This window comes from Canis aureus, chromosome 28, assembly GCF_053574225.1.
Source record: "Canis aureus isolate CA01 chromosome 28, VMU_Caureus_v.1.0, whole genome shotgun sequence".
Taxonomy (NCBI): domain Eukaryota; kingdom Metazoa; phylum Chordata; class Mammalia; order Carnivora; family Canidae; genus Canis; species Canis aureus.
In genome coordinates this window covers 2,589,549-2,616,885 of record NC_135638.1, presented here as the reverse complement: position 1 = coordinate 2,616,885, position 27,337 = coordinate 2,589,549, and the positions used below count along the sequence as shown (strand labels likewise).

At 42.3% G+C, this 27,337-nt stretch overlaps 1 protein-coding gene and 1 pseudogene across 2 annotated transcripts in view; both read right to left on the bottom strand.

Moving 5' to 3' along the window:
* The window catches only part of VIRMA (vir like m6A methyltransferase associated), a 58,990-nt gene extending 50,682 nt beyond the window's left edge, over nt 1-8,308 (bottom strand). For both annotated transcript variants that reach the window (XM_077876230.1, XM_077876231.1), the window contains exon 1: nt 8,151-8,308. In XM_077876230.1, coding sequence (XP_077732356.1) covers nt 8,151-8,213 — 63 coding nt within the window. In that variant the 5' untranslated portion in view covers nt 8,214-8,308. The remainder of the gene's footprint in view (nt 1-8,150) is intronic.
* Nucleotides 8,309-10,423: 2,115 nt separating this feature from the next.
* Nucleotides 10,424-10,543, bottom strand: LOC144300680 (5S ribosomal RNA; annotated as a pseudogene).
* Between the last annotated feature and the right edge of the window lie 16,794 nt (nt 10,544-27,337).

The following is a 27,337-nucleotide window of genomic DNA, read 5'->3' as shown; positions in this document are numbered from 1 at the left end:
ATTTATTTCTATGCATTATTTGACACACTATCAGACAAAGGTGGCTTTTGTGATCAATAATTTAAAAAGAATTTTTCATAGTTTTTGGACTTAAATCAACTCTTTCTAGCAGTTCAGCTAACCATGATTATTTAGTGATCAAAATTCATGAGAAGAATGGTTCGTGTTATTTGTATCTAAAAAGACTGAATCCTGAGTCTCTTAAAGTTACACAAAATATCATGCATATCAACAGACAAAAGATTATTTAAGTTAGTCTTTCCTAAAATGTGAGAGAGGATGACTTCCCAATTTTGCATTTTAAAACTCAGAGATCATGATTAAATATATAGGCATAGAAATCTTATAATGTTTACTATTCAAATGCATTTAAAACCTCTCAAAGATATAAAACAAACAAGATAAGTGCAAAGTGAAGCTGACTGCTAGCTATCTTTCAAAACCCATTTTCTTCTTCTGCTAATTAAGCCTGAGCTGGGCACAAGTGAATGAAAGACTGGATTTCCCAGACTCCTGGGAAGCCACTGTGGACATCTGATCACTAAATTCTGACGGATGGGATGGAAATGGAAATGTGGCAGGCAAATCTGGATCATGTCCTTGCGGGAAGGTCCAGACTTCAGAAACTCCTACTTCTTGTTCCAAAATTCTGCTGCCTTTCTAGAACACCAATGGTATGGGTAAGCTATCTTGGACAACGCAGGCAATACCCTAAGGATGGCAGAGGAACAGTATAGAAGGAATATGGGTCTCTGACCTGGTGGAACTGTCATATTAGCCTTAGAATATTTAACACCCAGATTGAGAGAAAATCCTATTTTACCAAATCTACTGTTATTTTGACTTTTGTGACACTTGAACTTGTATCCTAATTATTACGAATACACCGTTGATATTCCACAAATACTACAGATTTACATAAAATAAATTAGCATTTTTGTCTCAAACTTTGGTGCTTTGTTTCCTTCCTGTAAGGAATTTTTTTTAAGACTTTATTTATTTATTTGAGAGAGAGTGTATGCGTTAGCAAGAGAGGAGGAATCTCAGGCAGACTCTGTGCTAAGTGCAGAGCAATGATGACCTGAGCTGAAACCAAGAACTGAAAGCTTAACTGACTAAGCCACCGAGGTGCCCCTATAAGAAACTTCTCTACTTATAAAGTGTACTATACAGAAGCTCCTTTGTTTACATGTTATAAATTCTCATTAATATGTACAAAGAAAAAAAAAATATGTACAAAGAAACTTAGAACAAAGTTCATTAATTGCATCCTCCTCTACCCTGCCCTATACTGATTAATTAATGGTATCAATAGTTAGGGTATAATCACTGTGGACCTAAAATAAATGAACTTAAAGGTTTTATGAACAGCCTTTCAAAATCTATTTTGTTTGTAAATAGAAGAATTTCTGTAGAAGTTGCTGCCCCTTTTATTCACTATTTATTTCTAAACATTTTGAGGTATCTATTATCTTCCAAGGAATGCCAGGTCCCAAAGACACCAAGACATAATTCTCAGCCATTAAGGAAGAGACCATCTATTGTCTCTTGACAATATATTGACATATATTGCTATGATACAGACTCACACAGGATACTGTTGAAAGTCAAAGGGGGTACTTATCAGATTGTGGGCAAAAACTTGTAGCAAGGAGAAGAGGAGAGTCAGGAAACATTTTTCAAAAGAAGTAGCACCTGAGCTAAGTAAGTCTTTAAGGAAAACAAGAACCAGTGGAAAAGGAGGAGAAAGAACAACTTTCCAAGCAAAGGGAGAAGCATGCACATAAGGGAATACAAACAAGAACTTGGAAGGTTCAAGAAACTGTAAGCATAGTTCACCGTGACTAGAGGGCAAAATAGGAGAGAAAGGGAAGTGGGGCACAGAAACTAAACACAATCAATAAAATTACAAGAAATACAATTTTCATCCATCGTCATAAGTCAATTCCAAATCTAAATCACCATTTAGGACCTCCCTCCCAAGCCCCAGACCACTATCACCGACTGCCAAACAGACATCTCCACTAGATGTCCCTCTGGTAGCAAAAACTCAACAAGTCCAAAACTGAAATCTTCTGTATCAGTGATAGCAACATCATCCACACAATGGCCAAGACAGAAACCATTACCATCCTTTGCTTCTTTCTCATTTTCTCACCTAAACCATTCATTTAAAAACATCAAGTCCTATTATTAAACCTCTAAACAGCTCTCAAATCTGTGTGTTTCTCAGGGTGCCTGGGTGGCTCAGTGGATTAAGCATCCGCCTTTGGCTCAGGTCATGATCCCAGGGGCCTGAAATCGAGCCCCACATTGGGCTCCCTGCTCACTGGGGAGCCTGCTTCTTCATCTCCCTCTGCCCCTACTCCCCAACTCTGCTCTCTCTCAAATAAATAAAAACTAAATTAAATTAAAATATCCTTAAAAAATAAAAATCTTTAAAAATCTGTGTATTTCTCTCCATTATTGCTGTCACTTCTCTAGTTCTAGACATTATTCACATTATCTGGATTACAGCAATAGGATCTTAACTGGTTTTGTGCTTCTTTCTTGCCCCCCTCCTCCTACTGCAGTGTGATCCTTCTACAAGGTCAGTGTATCACTCCCCCGTTCCTTAATGTCCCCAGGCCAACTTCCTTGTCTAAGAAACAAGTACAGTCTTTTCTTATCACTATAAGTTTATAGACCCAACATACCATGCTCTTTCTCACCCTCATGCCCTTACTCATGGTTTTATCTCTACTCCCACAGTCCTCTCTCCCATCTCCTTTTAGATGTCTACTTTCTCTTGAAAGCTGTGCCACAGCAAGTCTAAATGGGTGCCTCTCCTTCTGAATCAAAAATCTCATATCAAACTAAACTGTAACTGCTTCTTTTCTCTCTCCCATTACAACGGTATTTCAAGAAGACAAAAACCAAGTCTCAGTTTACTGTTATATTCATAGTGCCTAGCATATTCATTTAATGAATGAAAGACTTTTAAAGTGCTTAATAAAGGCTGATTGAATTATGTTTTCAGAGAGTAAAAATATTACAATGAAGTAGGGGCTTAAGATATCTCAAAGAATACAGGGGTGCCTGAGTGGTTCAGTTGGTTAAGCATCTGACTTTGGCTCAGGTCATAATTTCAGGGTCTTGGGTTCAAGCCCAATGTGAAGCCCCACATCAGGCTCCCAGCTCAGCAGGGAGTCTGCTTCTCCCCTCCCTCTCCCTCTGTCCTTCCCCCTGCTCATGCTCTGTCTCTCAAATAAATAAAATCTTAAAAAAAAAAAAAAAAAAAGATATCCAGAGTGTCTAGAGGAGTACATAAATCTAGGAACACAGGTTGGTAATGGGAAATCATGGAAAACTTATGACTGTGAAGCTAACAAGAAGGTGAAGAAGAAAATGGTCAACTTCCAGGACTCTGAACCAGTCACCTTCGGAAAGAGTTCCTATGTGTTTCGAAGTCACAGTAAAACAGTCCCCCCATCCTTACTCTTCTATCCCTGAAAATATTTTTCTTCTCTTTTTACCCTCTCCTTAAGGAGCTAGCTAGCTAAGGCTATCTCATCTATTCCTACCACTTCCATTATTACTTCTATTCAGAGAAGTTCTAAATTGGTTTCTTAAAGAAACTCTAAAAGTAAGACTGGGAAACCTGGGTGGCTCAGTGTGTTAAGTGCCTGACTCTTGATATCAGCTCAAGTGATGATCTCAGGGTCATGAGATCTGGCCCCATGTCAGCATCTGCACTGAGCATGGAACCTGCTTGGGATTCTCTCTCTCCCTCTCCTTCATGCTCACTTCATGCTTCATGCTCATTTCATGTTCTAAATAAATAAATAAATAAATAAATAAATAAATAAATAAATTTCTCTTTACCCCTCTCTCCCCCCTCCCACCCTGCTCTCTCTCTCTAAAAAAATAAATAAAACAAAATGAAGCAGGATTTTCTAGAATCAATCATTCCTGTAAAACTATCATTTAACCCAGCAATTCCACTCTAGCAAGTAATAAGTAATTAAAGATGCATTGGGGTGCCTGGGTGGCTCAGTCAGTTAAGTGTCTGACTCTTGATCTCAGCTCAGGTCTTGATCTCAGGGTCATGAGTTCAAGCCCCACACTGGGCTCCATGCTGGGCATAGAGCCTACTTAAAAAAATAAAACTAAAAAAAGAAAGATGCATAAAATAACTTTTATACCTACAATTTACAGACTTCAAAAATGACACATCACTGTAAAAAGTTAGAAAACCAAATGTATGAGATTATATAAATAACAGCACTACCACTTAAATATTATGCAGTCATTAAAAATGGTATTATATAGAATATCTAGGGAAAGAAACAGGATAGCTAGAAGACAAGTATAAGATAAGACATACTAAAAAAAAGGCATACTTTCTACTATATATCTTTTTGTACCTTTTGAATATGTACCTCATACATGTGTTTAGTCAAACTAAAAAGATAATGTTTTAAAATGAAGTATACTTTTAAAATGTTACATAGGCATAATTCTTGATCTACAAAGATACAAGACAAACTGTTAGGTGAGAAAAGAAACCATGAAACAGTATTACAGTATAGTACCTCAATGTGAGTGATGGGTACATACATTTAAGCATATATATCTATAAGAGGATTTGGAAAAAAATTAAAAAGCTATTATAGCTCGGATTAAGAAAGATAAGACTATGAAAGCCTTTGCTTTTCTGTACTTTCTTATTTTTCTATGATGGAATTAAAATTTACTAAAATAAGTTATTTTTTTTAAAAAAAAAAAGGTTATATAAAACCACAAACACAATTTGTAATTCATTTAGCACTACTAAAACCTCTTTCAGTGTTCCTCCTGGGAAATTTGAATAAATATCTTCTTCACCAGATTACAAACTCCTTTGAAAGCAAGGGCAATGGATTTTGGGAGTTTCTGTTTGTTTTCTTTTTTGTACTCTCCCTCATAAAGCTCTACCTAACCTTCAAAAACAATTGGTAGGGATCCCTGGGTGGCGCAGCGGTTTGGCGCCTGCCTTTGGCCCAGGGCGCGATCCTGGAGACCCGGGATCGAATCCCACATCGGGCTCCCGGTGCATAGAGCCTGCTTCTCCCTCTGGCTGTGTCTCTGCGCCTCTCTCTCTCTTATGTGTGACTAGTTATGTGTGACTATCATAAATAAATTTAAAAAAATTAAAAACAAAAACAAAAACAATTGGTAAAAGAGATTCCCAACTTCCTACTGAGCAAATCTCTCTGGTGAACCACTAAACACACCAAAAACTAAAATACCTTGTTCCCATCAAACCCAACTCTAGACTTCTCCATTACTATCAATGGCCCCATCAGTTCTCTAGTCTCCAAAACTAGCACTCCACCATTTTTGACTATTCTTTCTTCCTCACACAATCAGTTACCACACTGTTAAATCTATAACCAAAATTCATCTCGTACCTATCCCTTCCTACTTAGTCCCACTGAGAATGGCACTGCCTTAGAGCCAGGAAATATGTCTGTATGCCTTCCTTCATCCAGCTATGTCACTTTAGGAAAGTCACGTAACCTCTCACACTCAGTCTCATCTATAAATTGGGGATAAAAATCTTTCAGAATTCTTGAAAGGATTAAAGATAGTGTATTTCAATATACTGCACTACACCTTGCACAAAATAAGCATTCAATAAATGCTGGCAATGATAACTGCCTACCCACTAACCTGGAACTTCCATTACATCTCACTTTTTCTTCTCGATTTGCCACCTGTAATTTTTCTGAACCATTTTAGGCATTACTGATCAATTAATTGACTTAATGTATTTTACTAGTCATTTAATTTGCTTGCTCAGAAACTATTTCCTACAAAATAAAGTCCATTTCCTTTGCTGAGCATTCAGGGAACTCCATGATGTGGCTTCAAACTGCCCATCAGCTGCCACTTCACTCTAGGACTTTTGGAATACTCCACAGAGGACTGGCTACTCCAGGACAATGCCCTGCTTTCTTATACACAATTGTGGGACATTTCCTCTTCCACCAAAGATCCAACTTCACATGACAACTACTTTGATGATGTCTTTCCTGATATTCTCAAATGAAGAGTCATCTCTCCCTCCACTGAAATTACATAGCCTTTGTTGGTAGCACCTAAAGGAGCTAAATAAATATTGACTGGGGTCCTAATGTCAGACACACAAAGATTATAAACCCTGAGGCACCTGGCTGGCTTAGCAGGTGGAACGTGCAACTCTTGAACTCGGAGTCAGGAGTTCGAGCCCCACACTGGGTGTGGAGCTTACTTTTTTAAAAAAAGAGAGGAGGGCAGCCCTGGTGACGCAGCGTATTAGCACCACCTGCAGCCGGGTGTGATCCTGGAGACCCAGGATGGAAGACGTCAGGCTTCTTGTATGGAGCTTGCTTCTCCCTCTGCCTGTGTCTCTGCCTCTCTCTGTGAATAACAAAATCTTTAAAAAATAAAAATAATAAATAAAAAATAAAAAAAAAAAAAAGAGACAGCAGCCTGGGTGGCTCCGTGGTTTAGCGCCACCGGGCCCGGGGCCTGATCCTGGAGACCTGGGATGAGTCCCACACTGGGCTCCCTGCGTGGAGCCTGCTTCTCCCTCTGCCTGTGTCGCTGCCTCTCTCTGTGACTCTCGTGAATAAATACATAAAATCTTAAAAAAAAGAGAGAGAGAGAGAGGTGATAAACTCCAAGGGCTTCCCACTGCTTCTATATGCACTGACCACATTCTAACCCGGACCCTAATTTTGTGGCCCCAACCTCCAACACTTAGTTATAACTCCGTGGGAACAAACAGCTCGACATTCCACATCCCCCACAAGCCCTCGGCCTTCCCTCAGGACTCGGTTCAACCGTGAGCTCTACCGAGCCTCCCTCAATCACTGCCAGAACCGGCCGTCTCCTGGTCCTCGCTGTTTGTCTAAGAACCAGCGGAGCCACGCTCGACCCGTACACGCAGGAGTGAACCAACACTGATTTCCCGAAACTAGAAAGCCGCTGACTTCTCATATGCTTCTTTCACTTTTAATGGTTCTGCCTGTACACATGACGGGTTTGTTCTGATCCAACTGCTAACTCCAGGGGGTTTCGGGAGCCCCGCTGGCGTGCGGCCGCAGAGGACGGCCGTGGACCAAGACCAGGGGACAAAATGAAGAGACCAGGGCGCGCCCGGTGAGGGGGCTCCGCAGGGAGCGCCTGCCTCGGGCCCAGGGCGTGACCCCGGGGTCCTGGGATCGAGTCCTGCGTCGGGCTCCCTGCGTGGAGCCTGCTTCTCCCTCTGCCTGGGTGTGTGTGTGTGTGTCTCTCTCTCTCCCTCAGGAATAAATACATAAAATCATAAAATAAAGCGACCAACAATTTCACCGTTTGCAAGACGTGCGGGGGTCTCGATTTTTACACGGGAAACGGTCGGAAGAACCAAAGTCAGTCAACTTTTTATTTCGCCACACACAGCGTTACGGCCGCAGCCGCACTGTCTCCGACCAGGGCCGAAGGGTCGCTCCGGGCCCACGTCGGAGGAGCCGCGTGCGCCCCGGGTCCCCGTGGTCCCGCCGCGGGCTCCGTGAGCGCTCCCGCCGGCCCTCGGGGGCCGCTGACAGGCCGCTCCGTGCCGCGCAGAGGTCGCGGGGTCGGCCCCTCCGGGACGACCGCCGCGCGACACCGCCGCCGCCGCGCCTCAGCCGCGGCCACGCTCCGCTCCGCTCCGGCCCCTCCTCGGCGAGCGCTCCCCACGCCACGGGCGTCCGTCCGAGCGAGCGGACTCTTCTTGAGCCCAGTGCTGAGGTGAGGTGAGGCGGGCGGGCGGCGCAGCCCCGAGTGCACCGCTGAGGGGGGCGCCCCCGGCTCCGCCCCCGGCGCTGTCAAGCCCCAAGCCGTCCGAGCCCCCGCCGGGCTGCCGCGGCCCACGGCGCTCCCACAAAGGGGCCAGGCGGGCTGAGCGGCCACCGCGCCCCGACCCCGCGCAACGGGGGGGCTCCCGCCGCCCGGCCTCAGACGTGGTGCCCACACCCAGGCGGGCGGGGGGCGGGGAGGGCGCCGCGTCTGTGGGGAGCCCGAGCGGCAGCCGGCGGGGCGAGGAGTCGCGGCGCGCCCCACGGCCCCCTGAGGGTCCCCGCGGCGAGAAGCGGCGTCGGAGTCAAGTCCGGGAGCCTTACCTCAGCGCTCGGGTGTTTAAAAGTGTCTAAAAATAGCAGCTCCATCGCCGAGTCCACCGCCATGTTCGCGGCGGGCGGGGGCCCAGGGGGAGGACTTCCGGGGCAGCGCTCCAGCCGCGGCGACGGCGGCTCGCGAGACGCGGAGCCCGCAGCACTTCCGGTGCCCAGCGCGCCGGCGCCGCGAGCCTCGGCCTGCCCGGAAGTGCGTCGCCGCGGCGAGCCCCGCCCCCGCCTTCTGCCGCGCGGCCGGGGGCGCCCGGGAGCTCGGGGAGGGGAGGGGCGGGGCGGGGCGGGGGGAGGGCGGGCTACGGGCTACGGCGTCGCCGGCGGCCCACGGCCTCCACAGCCTGGCCTTCTAGCGCGTTGCCGGCCCGCGACGGCCTGGGGGGCGGGCCGAGTGCCCCGCGGGCTGCGGGGAGGGGGGAGGAGGGAGGGGAGGACGGAGAAGAGACGGGAGGAGGGGGGAGGGAGGAGGGGGGAGGGAGGAGGGGTGAAGGTGAGGGGCAGGGGAGGAGGGGGAAGAGAGGGGAGGACAGGAGGGGTGGGGAGAAGAGGGGAGGATGGAGAAGAGAAGGGAGGGAGGAGGGGGAGAAGGGGAGGGAGGGGGAAGATATGGGGGAAAGAGGGGTGGAGGAGGAGGGGGGAGAGGGGAGGACAGGAGGGATGGGGGAGAAGAGAGGAGGATGGAGGAGGGAGAGGGGAGGAGGGGCGAAGATGAGGGACGAGCGGAGGGGGGAAATGGGGAAAGAGGGGAGGAGGGGGAGGGGGGAAGAGAGGGTGGACAGGAGGAAGAGGGGAGAAGGGAGAAGAGAAGGGAGAAGGGGAGGAGGGGGGAGAGGGGAGGGAGGATGGGGAGAAGAAGGGAGGGAGAGGGGAGGAGAGGGAAGACGGGGGGAAGAGGAGGGAGGGGGAAGGAGGGGAGGGATGGGGAGAAGAGGGGAGGATGGAGAAGAGAAGAGAGGAGGGGAAGAGAGGGGAGGGAGGAGGGGGAGAAGGGGAGGGAGGGAGAGGGGAGGAGGGGGGAAGATAAGGGGAAAGAGGAGGGAGGGGGAGAACAGGGGGAGGGAGGAAGAGAGAGGAGGATGGAGAGAAGGGGAGGGATGGGGAGAAGAGGGGAGGATGGAGAGGAGAGGGGGAGGGGGGAAGAGGGAGGACAGGAAAGAGAGGGGAGGGGGGGAGGAGGGGGAAGAGGGGAAGCCGCCCACGCCGGACACACGGGCGGGTGGGGCGGGGAGGTTCACTGAGCGAGGCTGAAGACTAAGGTTTTTTTTTAAGAAAGAGAAAACCTGTTATCTCAAAGAGGAGAGTTTTTTTTTTTTCTTTTTCTCATCTGCAAATGTGAATAATGATGCCTAACCCACCCACGGGCTTATCGTGAGAACTAGTGGAAATAAAATTGGAATCGTATAACGTGAAATGCCACGAACATAGAAGCAGAGAGTGAAGAGTTGGCCTCGTGTTGAGCAGTGGAGCAGCTGGAAGCGTTTGCAGCGCAAGGGGCACGGGGATGCCCCCGGGCTCAGTGTGGAGCCTCCGCCAGGGGCTCAGGCCACGACCAGGATCGAGTCCCTGGGGCTCCCCACAGGGAGCCTGCTCCTCCCCCTGCCTGTGTCTCTGCCTCTCTCTCTGCGTCTCTAGTGAATAAATAAATAACGTCTTAAAAAAAAAAAAAACTGGTACAAGCGCTTGGGAGAGCAGTTAGGAATTATTCGTAAAATGACATGTGCCTACCCCGCTTCTACGCTAATTCTCGCATATGTGCCCAAAGAAATACCTACACATAAAAGAATGTTCATGATAAAACTGGATATTGCAAAAAATCTGTTTATTGGCGTTAAGGAGTAATAAGGAAATCGTGGTATATGCATGCAATGTAATAACGTAGGAAGAAAAGGATGAGCTAGTTCCGTATCCACTAATATGGGTAATCTCAAATTATGGATAAACACGGAAAAGCAAACAGGTTGAAGAATACGTAGTGTAAAATAGCATTTATATAGTTCAAAACATGCACAATAATATAACTTGGGGGAATGTATATAAATTACAAAATTATAAAATGCATTGGAATGATAAACACTAAAATTTAAAGATAGTGGGAAACTGGACAAAGATGAAATCAAGAAGCTCATAGGAGCTTAAATTCTTCGTTTATGTTTCATTCTTTAGGTTGGTGATGGTTTCACAGGCATGCCTCACATTATTGTTTGTGCCTTCTGGTATGCCTGAAATATTTAATAATTATTTTTCTATTTCTTTCTTTCTTTTTTTAAAGCCTGCAGCACCCCGTATTCCCAGGCGGTCTCCCATCCCAAGTACTAATCAGGCCCAACCCTGCTTAGCTTCTGAGATCAGACAAGATCGGGCACGTTCAGGGTGGTATGGCCGTAGACTATTTTTCTATTTCTTAAAGCAAATCTCCATCCATACCCTTCCTTAGCCAGTTTCCTCCGTTAGCTAACAGTTCATCTTTTACTATTTGCTTTTTTTTTATGATTTTATTTATTTATTCATGAGAGACACAGATAGAGACACAGGCAGAAAGAGAAGCAGGCTTCCTGCAGGGAGGCGATATGGGACTCAATTCCAGGACACCCCCCCCCCCCTCCGGGATCACAACCTGAGCCAAAGGCAGAAACTCAACCACTGAGCCACCCAGGTGCCCACAATTTGCTTTTTCAAAGGACTGGTTTTTGCTTTCATATTTATTATTCCCACCATTCTTCTATTTTCTTTTTTCCTTTTTTTTTTTTTAAGATTTACTTATTTTTTTTAGACAGTGGGAAGCGGCAGGAGGAGAGCGAGAGAGAATCTAAAGCAGGTTCCATATCAAGCACTGAGTCCAACATGGGGCTCAGTCCTGCAACCCTGAGATTATGACCTGAAACAAAATCAAGAATCAGAAGCTTGATGGAGGACTGAGCCACCCAGGTGCCCCCATTAATAGACTATAGGTTGTTTTAGAGACTTAGGGTTGTTTTAGTTTTACGGGAAATTAAACAGCTAATACTGGATTTCTCATATATTCCCTTTCCCTCCTATTGAAAGATTCCCTAATTGTTAGTATCTTGCTTTACCGTAGTACATTCATGACAATTGATGAACCAGTATTGATACATTATTATTAGCTGAAGTCCATAGTTTACATTAGGGGCCACCCTTTGTTTTATGTTGAACATATATACTATATGCATATTTCAATTTTTAGATTATCTCTGAAAGAATTATGTAAGAAACTGTTGTTGCCTCCAGGGAGGGGAGCTTGATGACTAAAGTATAGAAATAGTGGTAATCTATCCCTGTGTGCACATATTTTGAAAGATGAAGAGTAAAGAAACTTGAATAAAGAACTTTTGTTGCATAGATAGAACAGAGAAATGAGGTGGTTGTGGTAGGGGGAACTGGGATCAGGAAAAAGTGTTTTTAAGATGGGAAATAGAACATGCAGACTGGTGGAAATCAAGCAATGGAGAGAGAAACTGATGATATAAGAGAATGAGGGGGTATCTGAGGTAGCAAAATATTGAGTGGGTGGGGGGCAGGTACGTGGTAGCCAAATAGAAAGTGACCTTTGCTAAAAAAGAATGCCTGCTCCCTGGTGACCAGGGGCAAGAAGGATCCATGGGTACACATGCAGATGGGAGTAATGATTTAATATGTGGAGTTGAGGAAGTTCCTTGTTGATGGCTTTCTATTGTCTCACTGAGATCATGAGCTATAATTGAGAGGACAGTCAGACGTGTAGAAGAAATAAAGTATTAACCAGACTTCAAGGAGAGCCTAGAATCCCTGATTGTCTATCACCTCACATAGTGTATAGAGCCCCAGATTCACTTCTTGCTCACTATTCTCACCTTGTTCCTATTGTAGCATTTGAAGATTCAGACATTCCCACCTAGATACGGCTCCCTTAATACAGAGGTATTTCTCAATATTGTCCCCTAGGACTTACATGGTTTCATCTGCTTTGAATGTGACTCCCTTGTTACGGCTCTCAAAAACCTATATACAGTAGCATGGGGCACCTGGGTGGCTCAGTCAGTTCGCATCTGACTCTTGATTTCAGCTCAGGTCATGATCTCAGGGTCATGAGATTGAGCCCCGTGTCTGGGGTCTACACTGGGGGTAGAGTCTGCTTAAGATTCTTGCTCTCAAAAAAAAAAAAAAAAAAGATTCTTGCTCTCTCTCTGACCCCCATACCCCACCCCTACTTATGTGCACTCTCTCTCTCTTAAAAAAAAAAAAAAACTACATACAGTTATAATAGCATCCAAAAGAATAAACTACTTAAAGAATAAATTTAACCAAGGTGGTGAAAGCTTTGCACACTGAAAACTATAAAATATTGCTTTAAAAAAAATTAAAAGGCAAATAAATGGAAAGACATTGGCCTTTTTTTTGTTGTTGTTTTTTTACAAATGGAAAATCTGATTCTCAAATGCAAATGGAATTTCAAGTGGCCCCACATAACAAAAACAATCTTGAAAAAGGAGAACACATTGGGGAGGACACACACATCTTGATTTCAAAACTTACTACAAAATTAGAGAATCAGTGCTGAGTGAAGTAAGTCAGTCGGAGAAGGACAAACATTATATGTTCTCATTCATGTGGGGAATATAAATAATAGTGAAAGTGAATATAAGGGAAGGGAGAAGAAATGTGTGGGAAATATCAGAAAGGGAGACAGAACATAAAGACTGCTAACTCTGGGAAACGAACTAGGGGTGGTAGAAGGGGAGGAGGGCGGGGGGTGGGAGTGATTGGGTGACGGGCACTGGGGGTTATTCTGTATGTTGGTAAATTGAACACCAGTAAAAAATTTTTTTTAAAATGTAAAAAAGTCAAGATATTTAAATTGAGTAATTACATATTATTAAAGGGTGAGCTACAAAAACTCTAGTTACAGGCAAAAAGAACCAATAAGAAATACCCTTTATTAAAAAAATTAAAAACAGCAAAAAAAAAAATTAGAGAATCAGAACTATAGCAACAGCATAAGGATAAACATATACAACAATAGAATAGAATTAGAGGCCAGAAATAAACCTTCACATATATAATGAACATATATGTCAAGGGTGCCAAGGGCATTCAATGGGGAAAGAATAATCTCTTCAATAAGTGATGCTGAGATCATTGGATATCTATATGCAAAAGAATGATGTCGGACCCTTACTTCATCCCATACACAAAAAATGAACTCAAAATGGGTTGAGGACTTAAGTACAAGAGCTAAAACCATTAAACTTTTAGAAGAAAACATGGGTAAATCTTCATTACCTTGTTTTGTTCACCAATACATCCTTAGTATCTGGCACACGCTAAACATTCAAAAATGGTAAAAAAAAAAAAAAAAAAAAAAAAAAAAAAAATTTAAAAAACATTCAAAAATGGTTATTGAGTGAATTGATTTTTTGTTTGCTATTTCGAATCACTTATGGAATTATATTTTGCATCGAATGTCATGTTATACATTGTATGCTTAGTCTGGACTATTCTTCCTCTTTCATTTTTATCTGCCTCCCTCATCAAATGATCAACTCCCCCAGAGCAGGGCTCTGTAAACAGCCCTTACTAGCTATTGCTGTTTGACCAGCCATAGTCTCTTTCCTTCTTTGATTGCCACCAACTTTCAGTGATAAAAAGAGCAACTTGAAGAAAATAAAAAATCGCCTCTAATGTGAAAGGCAATTTAGGTAAATCTGAATGCTTGCCAGAAGCAACTGGACAAAAAGACAAAGAAGTGGGAGAGAGCTAACCAGCCCCAGACAGCTCAATGTCGCATTTATTTGGTAACAGAGGAGCTCCTTTCCGAGGTGACATGCACACAAGCACAACAGAGCAAGAGGAGGATCCAAGTGAACTGCCAAGCATTTCAGCCTCTCCAGAGGCCCAGTATATCAAGAACAACTGATTGGGGACTCTGGCACACTGCCAAGTACAAGACATCCGTCCACCAGCAGGAACACAAAGAGCCTTCGTTTTCTCCCCTCTCGGAGCACACTGATTAAAAGTAACAGCTGCCACCCTTTCTCCCTGATATTTGAGCATGATAACTCCCAAAGCCAAGGTCTTGCTATGAACCTTCCACACCATTCTTCAAAATGAGGCCTGGAAGATTACCTAAAAGTTTGAGGAACCTGGATTGGACACTATTACCTACCAAACTATCTCGAAATAAGCACACCAGTTAGTAGCAATTGTTCTGAAAGATTTCATGACTCCAGCTATTTCTCAACTCTTTATGCAGCTTCATAAAGGCATAACACTCCAGGATCCTGTGTGTTTTAAGATAGGTAAACAGCCAAAATGTTGTGGTTCAATTCTACCCTTGGGTACAGAGTCTACACTGTGTAGATGCTAAGCCTTACTTAAGGCACTTCTTCTTTTTTTTACTTGCTCTACTGTATTTAGCAGATCCACAATCTCTCAAAGCGTGTTCCCTTAAGAAGCCCATGGAAAACAATTTCTGTGGGCTGCCTGGGTGGTTCAGCGGTGGAGCGTCTGCCTTCAGCTCAGGGCGTGACCCCGGGGTCCTGAGATCGAGTCCCACATCGGGCTCCCGATGAGGAGCCTGCTTCTCCTCTGCCTCTGTCTCTGCCTCTCTCTGTGTCTCGTTGAATAAATAAATAAAAATCTTCAAAAAAATATTTCTGTGATCAAAAATAATTTGGGAAATTCCATATACCTTGTCTCCCTCTTAGAACTTCATCGTGCACATTATAAGCTCTAATGAGTCCACAGAGAAGAAACTACTCTTTCTAGAACTTAACTAGCACTTGCAGCTTAGTTTAAACTTGCTTTTAACAACTTCAATGATATCTATACAATTAAAAGCTAGTGACATCAGCTTTATGGATTATTCTTTCTTTTAGCACTTTTAAATAAAAGTTAGGTAGATTTGAAGATGGCTAGTAGAATGAATGGAGTTGGCTAAAAACTTACTTTTATATAAGAACTTCATGTTAGGGATCCCTGGGTGGCGCAGCGGTTTGGCGCCTGCCTTTGGCCCAGGGCGCGATCCTGGAGACCCGGGATCGAATCCCACGTCAGGCTCCCGGTGCATGGAGCCTGCTTCTCCCTCTGCCTATGTCTCTGCTTCTCTCTCTCTCTCTGTGCGACTATCATAAATAAAATAAAAATTTTTTTAAAAAAAAGTTTAAAAAAAAAAGAACTTCATGTTAGTTGATGAGCAAATTAAGTTCCTCTCTCTCTCTCTGGATCCACTTATACCCCTGAATCAAATATTCTACCCCTATCTAAATCTCTTTCAATTTGTGCAGTAACCACAATCTGGTTTCCCAGCCTCGGCTAATTTGACCAAGGATGGTCACCTGGCACAAGGGAGGTTGTAGGGAGTCCTCAATTGGCAACAACCTCTGACTTATGCGGCTTGACTTGAAAAGATAAGAGATCGGAGTGAAATTACCAGCTGGTAGTGAGACAGAAGGATGCAGATGCATGGAGCAGAGCCAAGGCAAATTAATGACAAAGGATTAAACTGGAACAAGCATTGATGATCACCTGTGCTGAGGTCCCAGTGCTGAGGTAGCCCCAGCCATGTCACTGCTCTTGTTTCAAATTAATGCTTCTAACCATAATCCCCTTGTATTTAAACCATTTGAGTGGATCTCTATTTCTTGCAAACTGTTCCTTTTTTTTTTTTTTTTTTAGATTTATTTATTTGAGAGACAAAAGAAAGAGAGTGCAAGCAGGAGAAAGGGCCAAGGGTGAGGGAGAGAATCGTCAAGCAGATTTCCCGCTGAGTGCAGAGACTAACGCTGGACTACATACATCTCATGACCCTGAGATCATAACCTGAGCCAAAACCAAGAGCTGGATGCTCAACAAAATGAGCTGCCCAGGAATCCCTCTTGCAAACAGTTCTACATTAAAACAACTACTTACCAAGTGTTCTTCTGAGATCAGTGGAATGTATGCAACAGAATGAAGTATGGCAACGACCTTAATTGAACTAATGGTAGAATTAGAGAAATAAAACATCAATGTCAGACAATAACTGATCATCTAAGACTGTTTATAAAATTACGGAATATAATATAGAGAGAACACTGGACTTAGAGTAAGAAAACATGAATTTTTGAGACCTGGGACTCAGACTCAGGGAAGAGATGGCACATTCAAATGCTTAATTCAAGAATGTTTAATGATATAGGGCTCCTGTCTGGCTCAGTCAGTAGAACATATTATTCTTGATCTTGGGGTCCTGAGTTCAAGCACCATGTTGAACATAGAGCTTACTTAAAAAAAAAAAAGAATGAATGTTTAAGGACATATTTTTCAAAAGAAACAATGTTTAATGAAACTTTTGAGGTAGTGAGAATGATTATTGATCATGGTGATGGCTTCACAGTGTTCATTGTCAGAACTCAGCAAGTATACACTTTAAATACGTGCAGTTCATTGAATGTCAGGCATGCTTCAATAAAGCTAAAAAAAAAAAAGGAAGAAAAAGAACAGGATGTTTGGGGCACCTGGGTGGCACAGTCGGTTAAGCATCCGACTCTTAGTTTCGGCTCAGGTCATAATCTCAGGGTCATGAGATGGAGCCCTGCATTGGGCTCCACGCTCAGCACAGAATCTGCTTAAGTATCTCTCCCCTTCTCCCTCTGCCCCCTCAAAACAAATTAATAAATATTTTTTAAAAATTTTTAAAAAGGATGTTTAATGAAGGAACTATTTACTGAAATATGAGTGTCATCAAGAGGAAAGCATCTGTGGACAAGCAATCCTGAGAAGCCATTAGCACCCTGGGGCTGAAGGAGCACAGAGGAGACTTAAGAAATCAACAGAGCTCTAGCTGTGAACATGGGGCCTACAAACCATCTGTTGCCCTCTAGTAAGAGATAAGAACAGAATTTGAGAGTGAATGTTTAGAAATTTCTATACCAATTTAACAGACTAATGTCACCTTTGTTGAATCCAATGATATAAAACCTGCGGATTTATATTTTATAGGTCTTTGGGGTTTTTAATTTCACTTTCCCCCTAATTCATTTTGTTATTTTTTTAAGGTAGCGATCAATGGTGGGGTGGTAATTTTAAAAGATCACCATGGATAGTTTGAAAAACACTAGTCTAGAGGAGTTCAATCTCTGATAAAACGTGAGCTCTGCATGGGAAGAGCTAGGGAACATGCATCCTTCAGTCTCTTTCCTCTCACAATGATCTCTCTGTCTCTACCCTGGGCTAAACCCAATAAAAAGGCAAAGTACAGAGAAACTCAGGTAATGGAGTATACAGCCAGCTGGGCACGGAGCAAGCAGGGAAGGATGGGGAATGGATCTAGAGGAACAAGCAGAGAGTAAACTGTACTCTGGACTATGACACTCATTAGATGTATGATCTTCGGAGAGTGACTTGGTCTCAGTAAACCTCAATTCACCTCACCCCCAAAGGAATGGGGGACCCTAGACCATCCTTCACTTATTCTATCATTCTCCCTTCACTTCCTTGAGCCAGAGACTTGGCGATCATCCTTTATTCTCCTCACCAGTGTCCCATCCAGGCAGTCCTGCTGGGTGTACCTCCACAACGACATTTGCAGGTGGCTCCTCCTCTCCACCCCATGCCCTGCCTGACCTGAGTTCCTTGGCCTTTGTCCACTGAGCTGCGACAGCCTTCTGACCAGTCCTGCTCTACTCCAGTCCATCCCCCAGGGTGACACATACAGATTTGACTAACTTACTTCATAACTTAAGTACAGGTCTTGAAAGTGAGCATTTAGAAAAACTTAAGTGTTCAGAATCCTTGAATGTTTGGGTTGGGTTGGGTTTTGGTCTTCAGATCAATAAGTGCTTTTGTATGCTTCCATGCTTCTTTTTTAAAAATATTTTTTTTCTTTATTTATTCATGAGAGACACACAGAGAGAGGCAGAGACACAGGCAGAGGGAGAAGCAGACTCCCTGCAGGGAACCTGATGCGTACTTGATCCCAGGACTCGATCCCAGGACCCCGGGGTCACACCCTGAGCCAAAGGCAGATGCTCAACCACTGAGCCACCCAGGTGTCCCTCCTTCCATGCTTCTAATCATGCTCTTTTCCTCTGTTTGAAATGCCCTTGTCCCTTTGTTGCCAGCTAACTCTATTCACCTTTCAGAACTTGGGAAAATTTCCCTGACCACCACACCGAATACAAGCAAGGAGCCACTTTATGCTCTTATTGTACACTTTATTATTCACTTATTTCTGCACTGTAATTAACCTTACCTTTAGAAACTGTAAATCCCCTGAGGCACCTGCTGGTTCAGTGGATAGAGCCTATGACTCTTGATCTCAAGGTCATGAGGTCAAGCCCCACATTGGGCGTAGAGTCTACTTTTAAAAAATGAGGGCTGCCTGGGTGCTCAGTCGGTTAAGTATCTGCCTTCGGCTCAGGTCATGATTTCAGGTCCTGGGACTGAGCTCTGCATTGGGCTGCCTGCTCAGTGAAGAATCTGCTTCTCCCCTCTCCTGTGCTCATGCTCGCTCACTCTCTCTCTCTCTCTCTCTCTCAAGTAAATAAATAAGATCTTTTTTTTTTTTTTAATGAAACTATAAACTACCTGATGGAAGGAGCTACACCATTATCAGAGTATTTCCTTGCCTAATAGAACCTGGACACAATAAACGCTCTCTTTGTATATTTGTTGAATGAGTGAATAAATGAGAATGGGGTGGTCAGTAGAGTCTTCGTGGAAATGAAATTTGAACTAAATTCTCTAGGATAGACAAGAATGAGATGGCCAGAAAGGAGAGGAAGTACATGAGATGGCCACAGAGAAGGGGAGGAAGCACCCAGTTTGTATAACAATTTGAAATCAAATTGTTGACCAAGTCAGAATGACCAGTATGATGGTCAAATATATGTAGACGAGTTCGAATGTAGGAACTAAAGATTAAAGGGAGGGCAGCCCCGGTGGCGCAGCGGTTTAGTGCCACCTGCAGCCTGGGGTGTGATCCTGGAGACCTGTGATCGAGTCCCACGTCAGGCTCCCCGCATGGAGCTTGCTTCTCCCTCTGCCTGTGTCTCTGCCTCTCTCTGTATGAATAAATAAATAAAATAAATAAAATAAAATAAATAAAATAAAATAAATAAAATCTTAAAAAAAAAGATTAAAGGGAAGAAGGTTTTTGACGTTCTGTAACAAAGAGCCTTGAATTCCATGTTAGAATTTGTCTTGTAAGCAGGGAGTGAACTGAGAAATTGAGGTTGAACATTGACCTCTTTGTTCGCCTGTTTGTTTTTAAGATTTTATTTATTTGAAACAGAGAGAGAACAAGTGGGGAGGAGGGGCTGAGGCAGAGGGAGAAGCAGACTCCCTGTTGAGTCAGTCCAATGCCGGACTCAAACCCAGGATCCTGAGATCATGGCCTGAGCCGAAGGCAGACGCTTAACCTACTGAGCACCCCTGGTTCCCCAGAACATTGACTTCTTTGAAGGGAAAATTAAATTATAGAAAAGATGTATTAGGAAGATTACTCTTCCTGTGGTGTTTACAATTAACTGAAATAAAAGGAGAGTAGAAGCAAAAAAGTCATCCAGAAAGTTATTAAAATAATTCATAGGAGGGGGGGTTAAAAGTCGAGATTCGGATTGTTGGCAGGAATATGGAAAGGAAATAGAGTGAAAAGAGAGACATTAAAAAGAAAACAGTTATAGAAAATTTGTTAAAATAACGGTCTCTAATGATTAGCCTACATGCATGCAACTTAACATTTACTGATTTGTTGACACTCTGAAATTCAGGTTGGTACCAATGACGGAAATAAAGATGAGACAAGACGATGACGTAATGAATGCATCTGTTTTCCTAACGTGTATTACTGTTGTTGTTTAACATAAAAAGTCAGGCTGAAAATTAAAATCTCAGACAAAAGGTTTTACATTTTGGATTCCAAGGCCTCGTTGCAGTATCTACTGCCACCTGCTGGCAGAGGGAGAGTGACTAGAGTCTCGGAATTGGGAAACCTAACAAGTCTCGGTTGACATTATGTAGTCATTCAAATGCGAAGTACCTGGAGGGTGACAGGGGTTTCTATTCTTTATTATATACTCCAATTGCTGTATCACCACCAGCTCAAGGAGTCCTGTGGATTTGCCACTGGGTGATCACGCTCGATGCCTTATTCCTTTTTCATTCTACTCTTCGGGAGTAGTTTTGGGATTTCCTTAGATTTCCTCACTTCAAGAAAAAAAAAAAAGATTTCCTCACTTCTAAGATTGAAACAATGAAAGTTTGCTAGCTACTTCCACTATATTGTAAAAAAAGAATGGAGGAAAGAAAACTCAAGTAAGGGTGTTTTTCTTTTGTTTGTACCAGACATCTGTTTTGTTCTACAAATGGATTTTTTTAAAGATTTATTTATTTGAGAGAGAGAGACAGAGTGAGGAGGGGAGAGACAGAAGGGCAGGGAGAGAGGAATGCAAGCAGACCTCGAGCTGAGCACAGAGCCCTACCTGGGGCTTGATCTCACAACTCTGAGATCGTGACCTGAGCTGAAACCAAGGGTCAGATGGGTGTTTAATCAACTGCACATCACCCAGGTGCCCCTACAAATTGATTTTTTTTATTTATTTTTTAAAAATTTTGATTCAGTACCATAAAGTTTTTATTTTTGCTGTGTTGTAGTAATAGGTTTTAAAATATACTAGAGTGATCCTACATCTAAGTGAATATTGATAGGTTAATATTGGAAGTACTGGATCTATATACATATCCTTAAAATATTCATGCCCTTTGATCCAATATTTTTCATTTTGGAAGTTTATCTTAAGGAAGTAATCACAAAATGGTGAAACAGCTTTATTTACAAAACATGTATCACATCATTTGTAATAACAAGAAATTGAAGATCATGTAAATGTCCAATAAAACAGTAACTGTAAACACTGCTATAATCATAAAATGAAGTGCTTAATAGCCATCAAAATGATATTCGTGAATCATTTAGAATCACATGGGAAGGTGCATTTTATTTTGGTAAATCCATATAAGGGCGCCTGGGAGGCTCAGCAGTGGAGAGTCTGCCTTCGGCTCAGGGCATGATCCTAGGGTCCCGGGATCAAGTCCCGCATCGGCTCCCTGCATGGAGCCTGCTTCTCCCTCTGTCTGTGTCTCTGCCTCTCTCTGTGTCTCTCATGAATAAATAAAATCTTTTTTTAAAAATGCACATAAATATGTGATTACAACTATATAAAACTAAACAAAATCTTAACAATCCATGGATATAAAAAAAACTAGAAAGAAATATTTTATTTTTCTATATTCTAATCCACTGTTCTTCATGGTGAATTACTAAAATCCCATATGGTGGTAACTGGCCTCCTTAGTGTCCTAAGCAGCATATCAGTCTCATAAAATCCTATGTAGTCCCTCACAAATACTGTGTATTCAATAAATATTCATTCCTTTTTCTTACCTAAGCATTCCTGAGGGTGGAGAGAGGTTATGTGTATTGTATGTAAACTAGTTCTCACTAATTTACAGAATATTTTCATCTTCTCTCTATTTGATATTTCCAAATAAGACCATGCACTTAAAAAAAAAAAAAAGACTTTATTGATTTATTCGAGAAAGAGAGAGAGAGCATAGAGGGAGATGGAGAAGCACCCTCCCCGCTGAGCAGGGAGCCCAACATCCAACAGGAAGAAGCCAGCACAGTTCTCCCACATGCATTTCCAGGAAAATTTCCCCATAAACTATCTCAAAATTACTTATTGTAAAATCCATCTTACTTTTGTGGTTTAAATATTAGTCCTGTGGGATGCTCCTCAAAAAAAAAGGTCCTATGATCAAATACATTTGACAAAATATATCTACTCTCACCTCCTCTAAGAGGTTCCCATTGTACATGAACATAGTGAAGGCTTTAAGAAATGCTTCAGAGGGAAGACTGTTGAATTTTGTTTAGTCAATTGTTCCACAACCTTCTTTGACTGAAGAAACTTGTTTCCGAGGAACACCTTTACCCAGCCATGGAACATATTTTGGAAAAGATTGTGTCAAGGCAAACATCTGACGCCTTCAGACTTGGCTGTCTTCGGTGGCTACAACTGGTCTGTACTTAGCTACCAAGTCAACAATTACAGAGCCCTATAATGTAATATCATTGTGTGTCAAATATACTCAAATTTTAAGGAAAAAATGTAAAAACAAACAGAAAAGAAATTATAGGGCGAGAAGTGAATTCAGGAACCAAAAATTAAATGCCATTTTACAAATTTTTTGCAACATGAGGTGATTGTTTCATAATTCCACTGGCTTTATGTCTGCCAAAGATTGCCATGCCAAATCTTTTTGTATTTTGTTTTGATACCGGGACTATAAAGAAATGAATCAACATATAATAGTTACCTCTGGGAGTGGGGGGATAGAGGATGGACATTAAGGGGGGCACGTGATGTAATGAGCACTGGGTATTATATAAGACTGATGAATCACTGACCTCTACCTCTGACCAATAATACTATCTGTTAATTAATTGAATTTTAATTTTAAAATAAATAAATAAATAGTTATCTTTAGGAATGGCAAACTGTTAAGGGCACCATCAGTGTAAATTTTAGACTCTAAAAAAGCACAAGAGCTTTAAAATCACAGGAAAATGATCACTCAGACTTTCTGATATTCCCAGAAAATGTTCCCTATTAAAAATTGTCTTTACTTCATCTACCCCTGTTTCACAAAATGAAGAGGTCTCATCCATATCTTTTTAAAATTAAGCTTAACATGTGTTAAAAAAAAAAAAACTCAACTGAGTAAATTTAAGAATTAAACTGGCTTTATTCCTGACTCAGGCAGCATCCCATAGAGCAGAGAGAAAGAGGCTCCAAACTGTTACACAAAATGGGAGATTTCTATGGGCAGAAGGGGGCAGGGACAAGGAAAGAATGGATTCGCTCATCTTCCTTTGGAGTATGGAAGAGGTCTATCAAGTGGATTATCTCACTACTGCTGACCAATAAATTCCAGGTTGACCAGTTAAGACTATATTTCTGGGGGGACGCCCAGATGGCTCAGCAGTTAAGGTCTGCTTTCAGCTCAGGGCCTGATCCTGGAGTTCAGGGTTCAAGTCCCACATCAGGCTCCCTGAGGGGAGCCTGCTTCTCCCTCTGCCTATGTCTCTGCCTCTCTCTCTGTGTCTATCATGAATAAATAATAAAATCTTAAAAAAAAGATTATATTCCTGGGGGAGGTTGAAACTGCAAATTGGTTAGGTATTAAGTGTCTGTTTGGTGACATGGTCTTAGCACAAGTAACTCCATTGTCTTTTTTTTTTAAACATATGCCATTACCATTTGCAAACTTCTTCCCAAAATATCTCATTGATTTAGAAGACATTGGAGAAAAAATCCAAAAGTAAGTAATGTAGATAAGAAATGTGAAAACTGGGCAGCCTGGGTGGCTCAGCGGTTTAGCGCCGCCTTCAACTCACGGTGTGATCCTAGAGACCAGGGATTGAGTCCCATGTCGGGCTCTCTGCATGGGGCCTGCTTCTCCCTCTGTGTCTCTGCTTCTCTCTCTCTCTTTCTCTCTCTCTGTGTCTCTCATGAATATATAAATAAAATCTTAAAAAAAAATGAAATGTGATAACTATGATTCTCCAACAAAAAGCAGAAGGAATGTGGCCACAGATGAAATTCCCTCTGAATCTCCAGTGAAGAGGTTGAAAGGTGTCAGCTTCACAGTGTGATGGTGGTTAATAACCTAAACTGCTATATCATATATCATATCTTCAGTTGTACATTCATGTAAAATGCCCAATTTCACACTAAACTCTGGCTTCAGAGACTTTTCAAAACATATCACAACAGGCCCATCAACAAGTGCCCAGCTAGATAGATGGTCTTTTACAGACAACAACAGCTGCTGATTTGCTTATTTCCTGCACTAAACATTGCTGAGTTGATAGGCCATCTGGCTTTAGGGTTTTTTTTTTTTATTGCAATGGTGATTGAAACAATACTTTAAAATCTATATTCTTATTCAACCCTGTGATCCAGGAAGAGCAAAGTGTAGGAAGGATAAATATTTGTGGAACAAATTACGATCACGTTAGGCAAATTTTCCAGTTTCTTTTATTTAGCAGCATAGATACCCTTGCTATATTTTGCATATTTGTGGAATTATCGTCTAGAACCCCAGTATGCATGACAGTTTCAGATACTAAAATTCTAGTTATTTAAGGCATTTAGTATTTTAGCATATGTTTCAACCATTATCAGTTATATGATAAGCATAAATTTATGTCGTAACAATAATGTGCCTAGAATTTTTTTAAATCACCACTTGTTTAAAAACCCCAGGAAATTCAAAGAAAGATTAAATCTACAAATTCAAAGAATTTTTTAGTGACTGATCAAATTACAAAACTGGATGAAATGCATATGAAATAGATCTTTCAAAATACATGTTAAGCATAATATGATTCAGTCTTTTTTCCTTTGAACTGCTAGTAAAACCAGAACATGACTTCCTTTTAGTTAAATTTTTACTTTTTTAAAGAATGTCTGGGGAATCCCTGCATGGCTCAGCGGTTTAGTGCCTTTGGCCCAGGGCGTGATCCTGGAGTCCTGGGATCAAGTCCCGCATTGGGCTCCCTGCATGGAGCCTGCTTCTCCCTCTGCCTGTGTCTCTGCCTCTCTGTGTGTGTGTGTGTCTTTCATGAATAAATAATAAAATCTTTTAAAAATAATAAATAAATAAAGAATTTCTATGCCTGTGGGGCACCTGGGTGGCTTATTCAGTTGAGCACTTGGCTCTTGGTTTTAGGTCAGATCATGATCTTAGAGTCATGGGATCAAGCCCCATGTCAGGCTCTGCACTCAGGGGACAGTCTGCTTGAGATTCTTTCTCTCCCTCTCCTCCTGCACCACCCAATCCCCTACTATCACCCTCTCTCTCAAATAAATAAATAAATAAATAAATAAATATTAAAAAAATGTATATGGATATATCTTCATTAGGATAAATAGGCTGTTTTATGGGATGCCTGGCTGGCTTACTTGGTGGAGTATGTGACTCTTGATCTTGTGGTTGGGAATTTGAGCCCCATATTGGGTGTAGAGATTACTCAAAAATAAAATGAAATCTTTAAAAATAAAAGGATAAATGGGCTATTTTGGCCAGAAAGGATCACAGCATATTGAGTGTCTATACAAACGATCTAAACATTAAGAGGGATATTAGGACTGAAATTGTTACTTTATCAGTATAAAAAACCCACAAGTGATAAATTTATCCCTGAATTATTGAGTGCCACTTCATATATTTGTCTTTACGTTTCACTAGACTATGATTTTGTTAAGAAAAGTAATTTGCAGGGGGCTCCTGCCTGGCTCCGTCTGTAGAACATACAACTCTTTATCCTCGGGTCATGAGTTCAAGCCCCACATTGGGCATAGAGCTTACCTAAGAAAGAAAAGAAGCTTTTGTATTCCTTTCCTAGAATTAATACAATTAGGTGGTTAGTTGGTATTAATTAGCGTCTGTTAAATGAACAGTAAGTTTTAAGGGCACACACGAGTGAAAATGAACATTGGCTGGAGACTCTCAGAGGTAAAGAAAGACCTAGGTCAATTAAAGAAATGCCAAAGCAGCATGATAAGAATTGTGATATATTTTTCAATGCTTATATTTAACACATTAATACTTTTTAAATATGAAATTTAGAATGCAATATAATTTTTTTAAGATTTTATTTATTTATTCATGAGAGACACAGAGTGAGAGAGAGAGGCAGAGACACAGGCAGAGGGAGAAGCAGGCTCTATGCAGGGAGCCCGACGCGGGACTTGAGCCCAGGACCATGCCCTGGGCCGAAGGCAGACGCTCAACCGCTGAGCCCCCCAGGCATCCTCATAGAATGCAATATAATTAATTATATAAATCTGAAAATTTATATAATTTTTATATAATTATTTAAGAAGTATTCGTGGCATTCCATAGGCTGTGTGGTCTGGTAATGGGGCAGGAATTTAAAGCTACATGATGAACTTCTTTTTCCCTTGTAGCCAGAGATCACTACCACTGGGAAGGTTGAGGCCCACTGTGAATCTGTGGCCAGGACCAGGACCCTGCTGGACCTACCTCTGAAAGAATACCTTGATACCAGAGAATCAAAAGATGTTCTTCATCATTACTATCATGACCAACAACAAAGAACACTTGAAACCATGAAATTGCAGCTGTTTGACATTTTTTGACCTGAAACATCCACAGTTTCAGCCAAAAACTATCCCCGAGGAGCCAAGTTGCTGAGGACACAAGAAAGTGCAAGATATACATACAGCCCTCTAAGGGCCTTGGGATAACTGGATTAGACAAGGAAGGTTCTAGCCTAGGTTTGGCAAAGGATGGAAATTCTCAATGAGAAACAGGCAGGTGGATCTCATAGCCTCTAGTCTTGTTCATCTCACAACCCTCAGATCGCAAACCTGAGCCGAAATCAAGAGTTGGATGCTTAACCGACTGAGCCACCCAGGTGCCCTTATTTTACTTTAATTTTTTAAAAGTAGGCTCCACAGCTAACATGGAGCCCAACGTGGGGCTTGAATTCACAACCCTAAGATGAAGACCTGAGCTGAGACCACAAGTCAGACGTTTAAGTGGCTGGACCACCAGGTGCCCCTACTCTAGAAGCTTTTTTAAAAAAATAGATAATATAGGGGCGGTCAGGGGCTCCTCAATGTAATTTTTTAAAATTATCGGTTGAAATTTTCTTGGCCCTGCTTACTCTTTATTCACCTTTCACATTGCCAGTTGATGTGAACACAGGGAATGTGCACTATTTAATCTGTGTTTCCTTCACCACTTCTTTCCATCTTCCCCTTCTCATTTTCCCCTGGATATCTCCAGTGCTGGCCTCCGGGAGCACTCCTTGAAAATTCTGTCCCCTTCACAGGCATCCTCCCTTCCTCTTAACTCCATAACATTTACAGGTGTTTTTCTTTTTTTTTTTTAAAGATTTTTTTTTATTTTATTTATTTATGATAGTCACATAGAGAGAGAGAGAGAGGCAGAGACACAGGCAGAGGGAGAAGCAGGCTCCATGCACCAGGAGCCCGACGTGGGATTCGATCCCGGGTCTCCAGGATCGCGCCCTGGGCCAAAGGCAGGCGCCAAACCGCTGCGCCACCCAGGGATCCCTACAGGTGTTTTTCTTTTATTCACCAACGTAG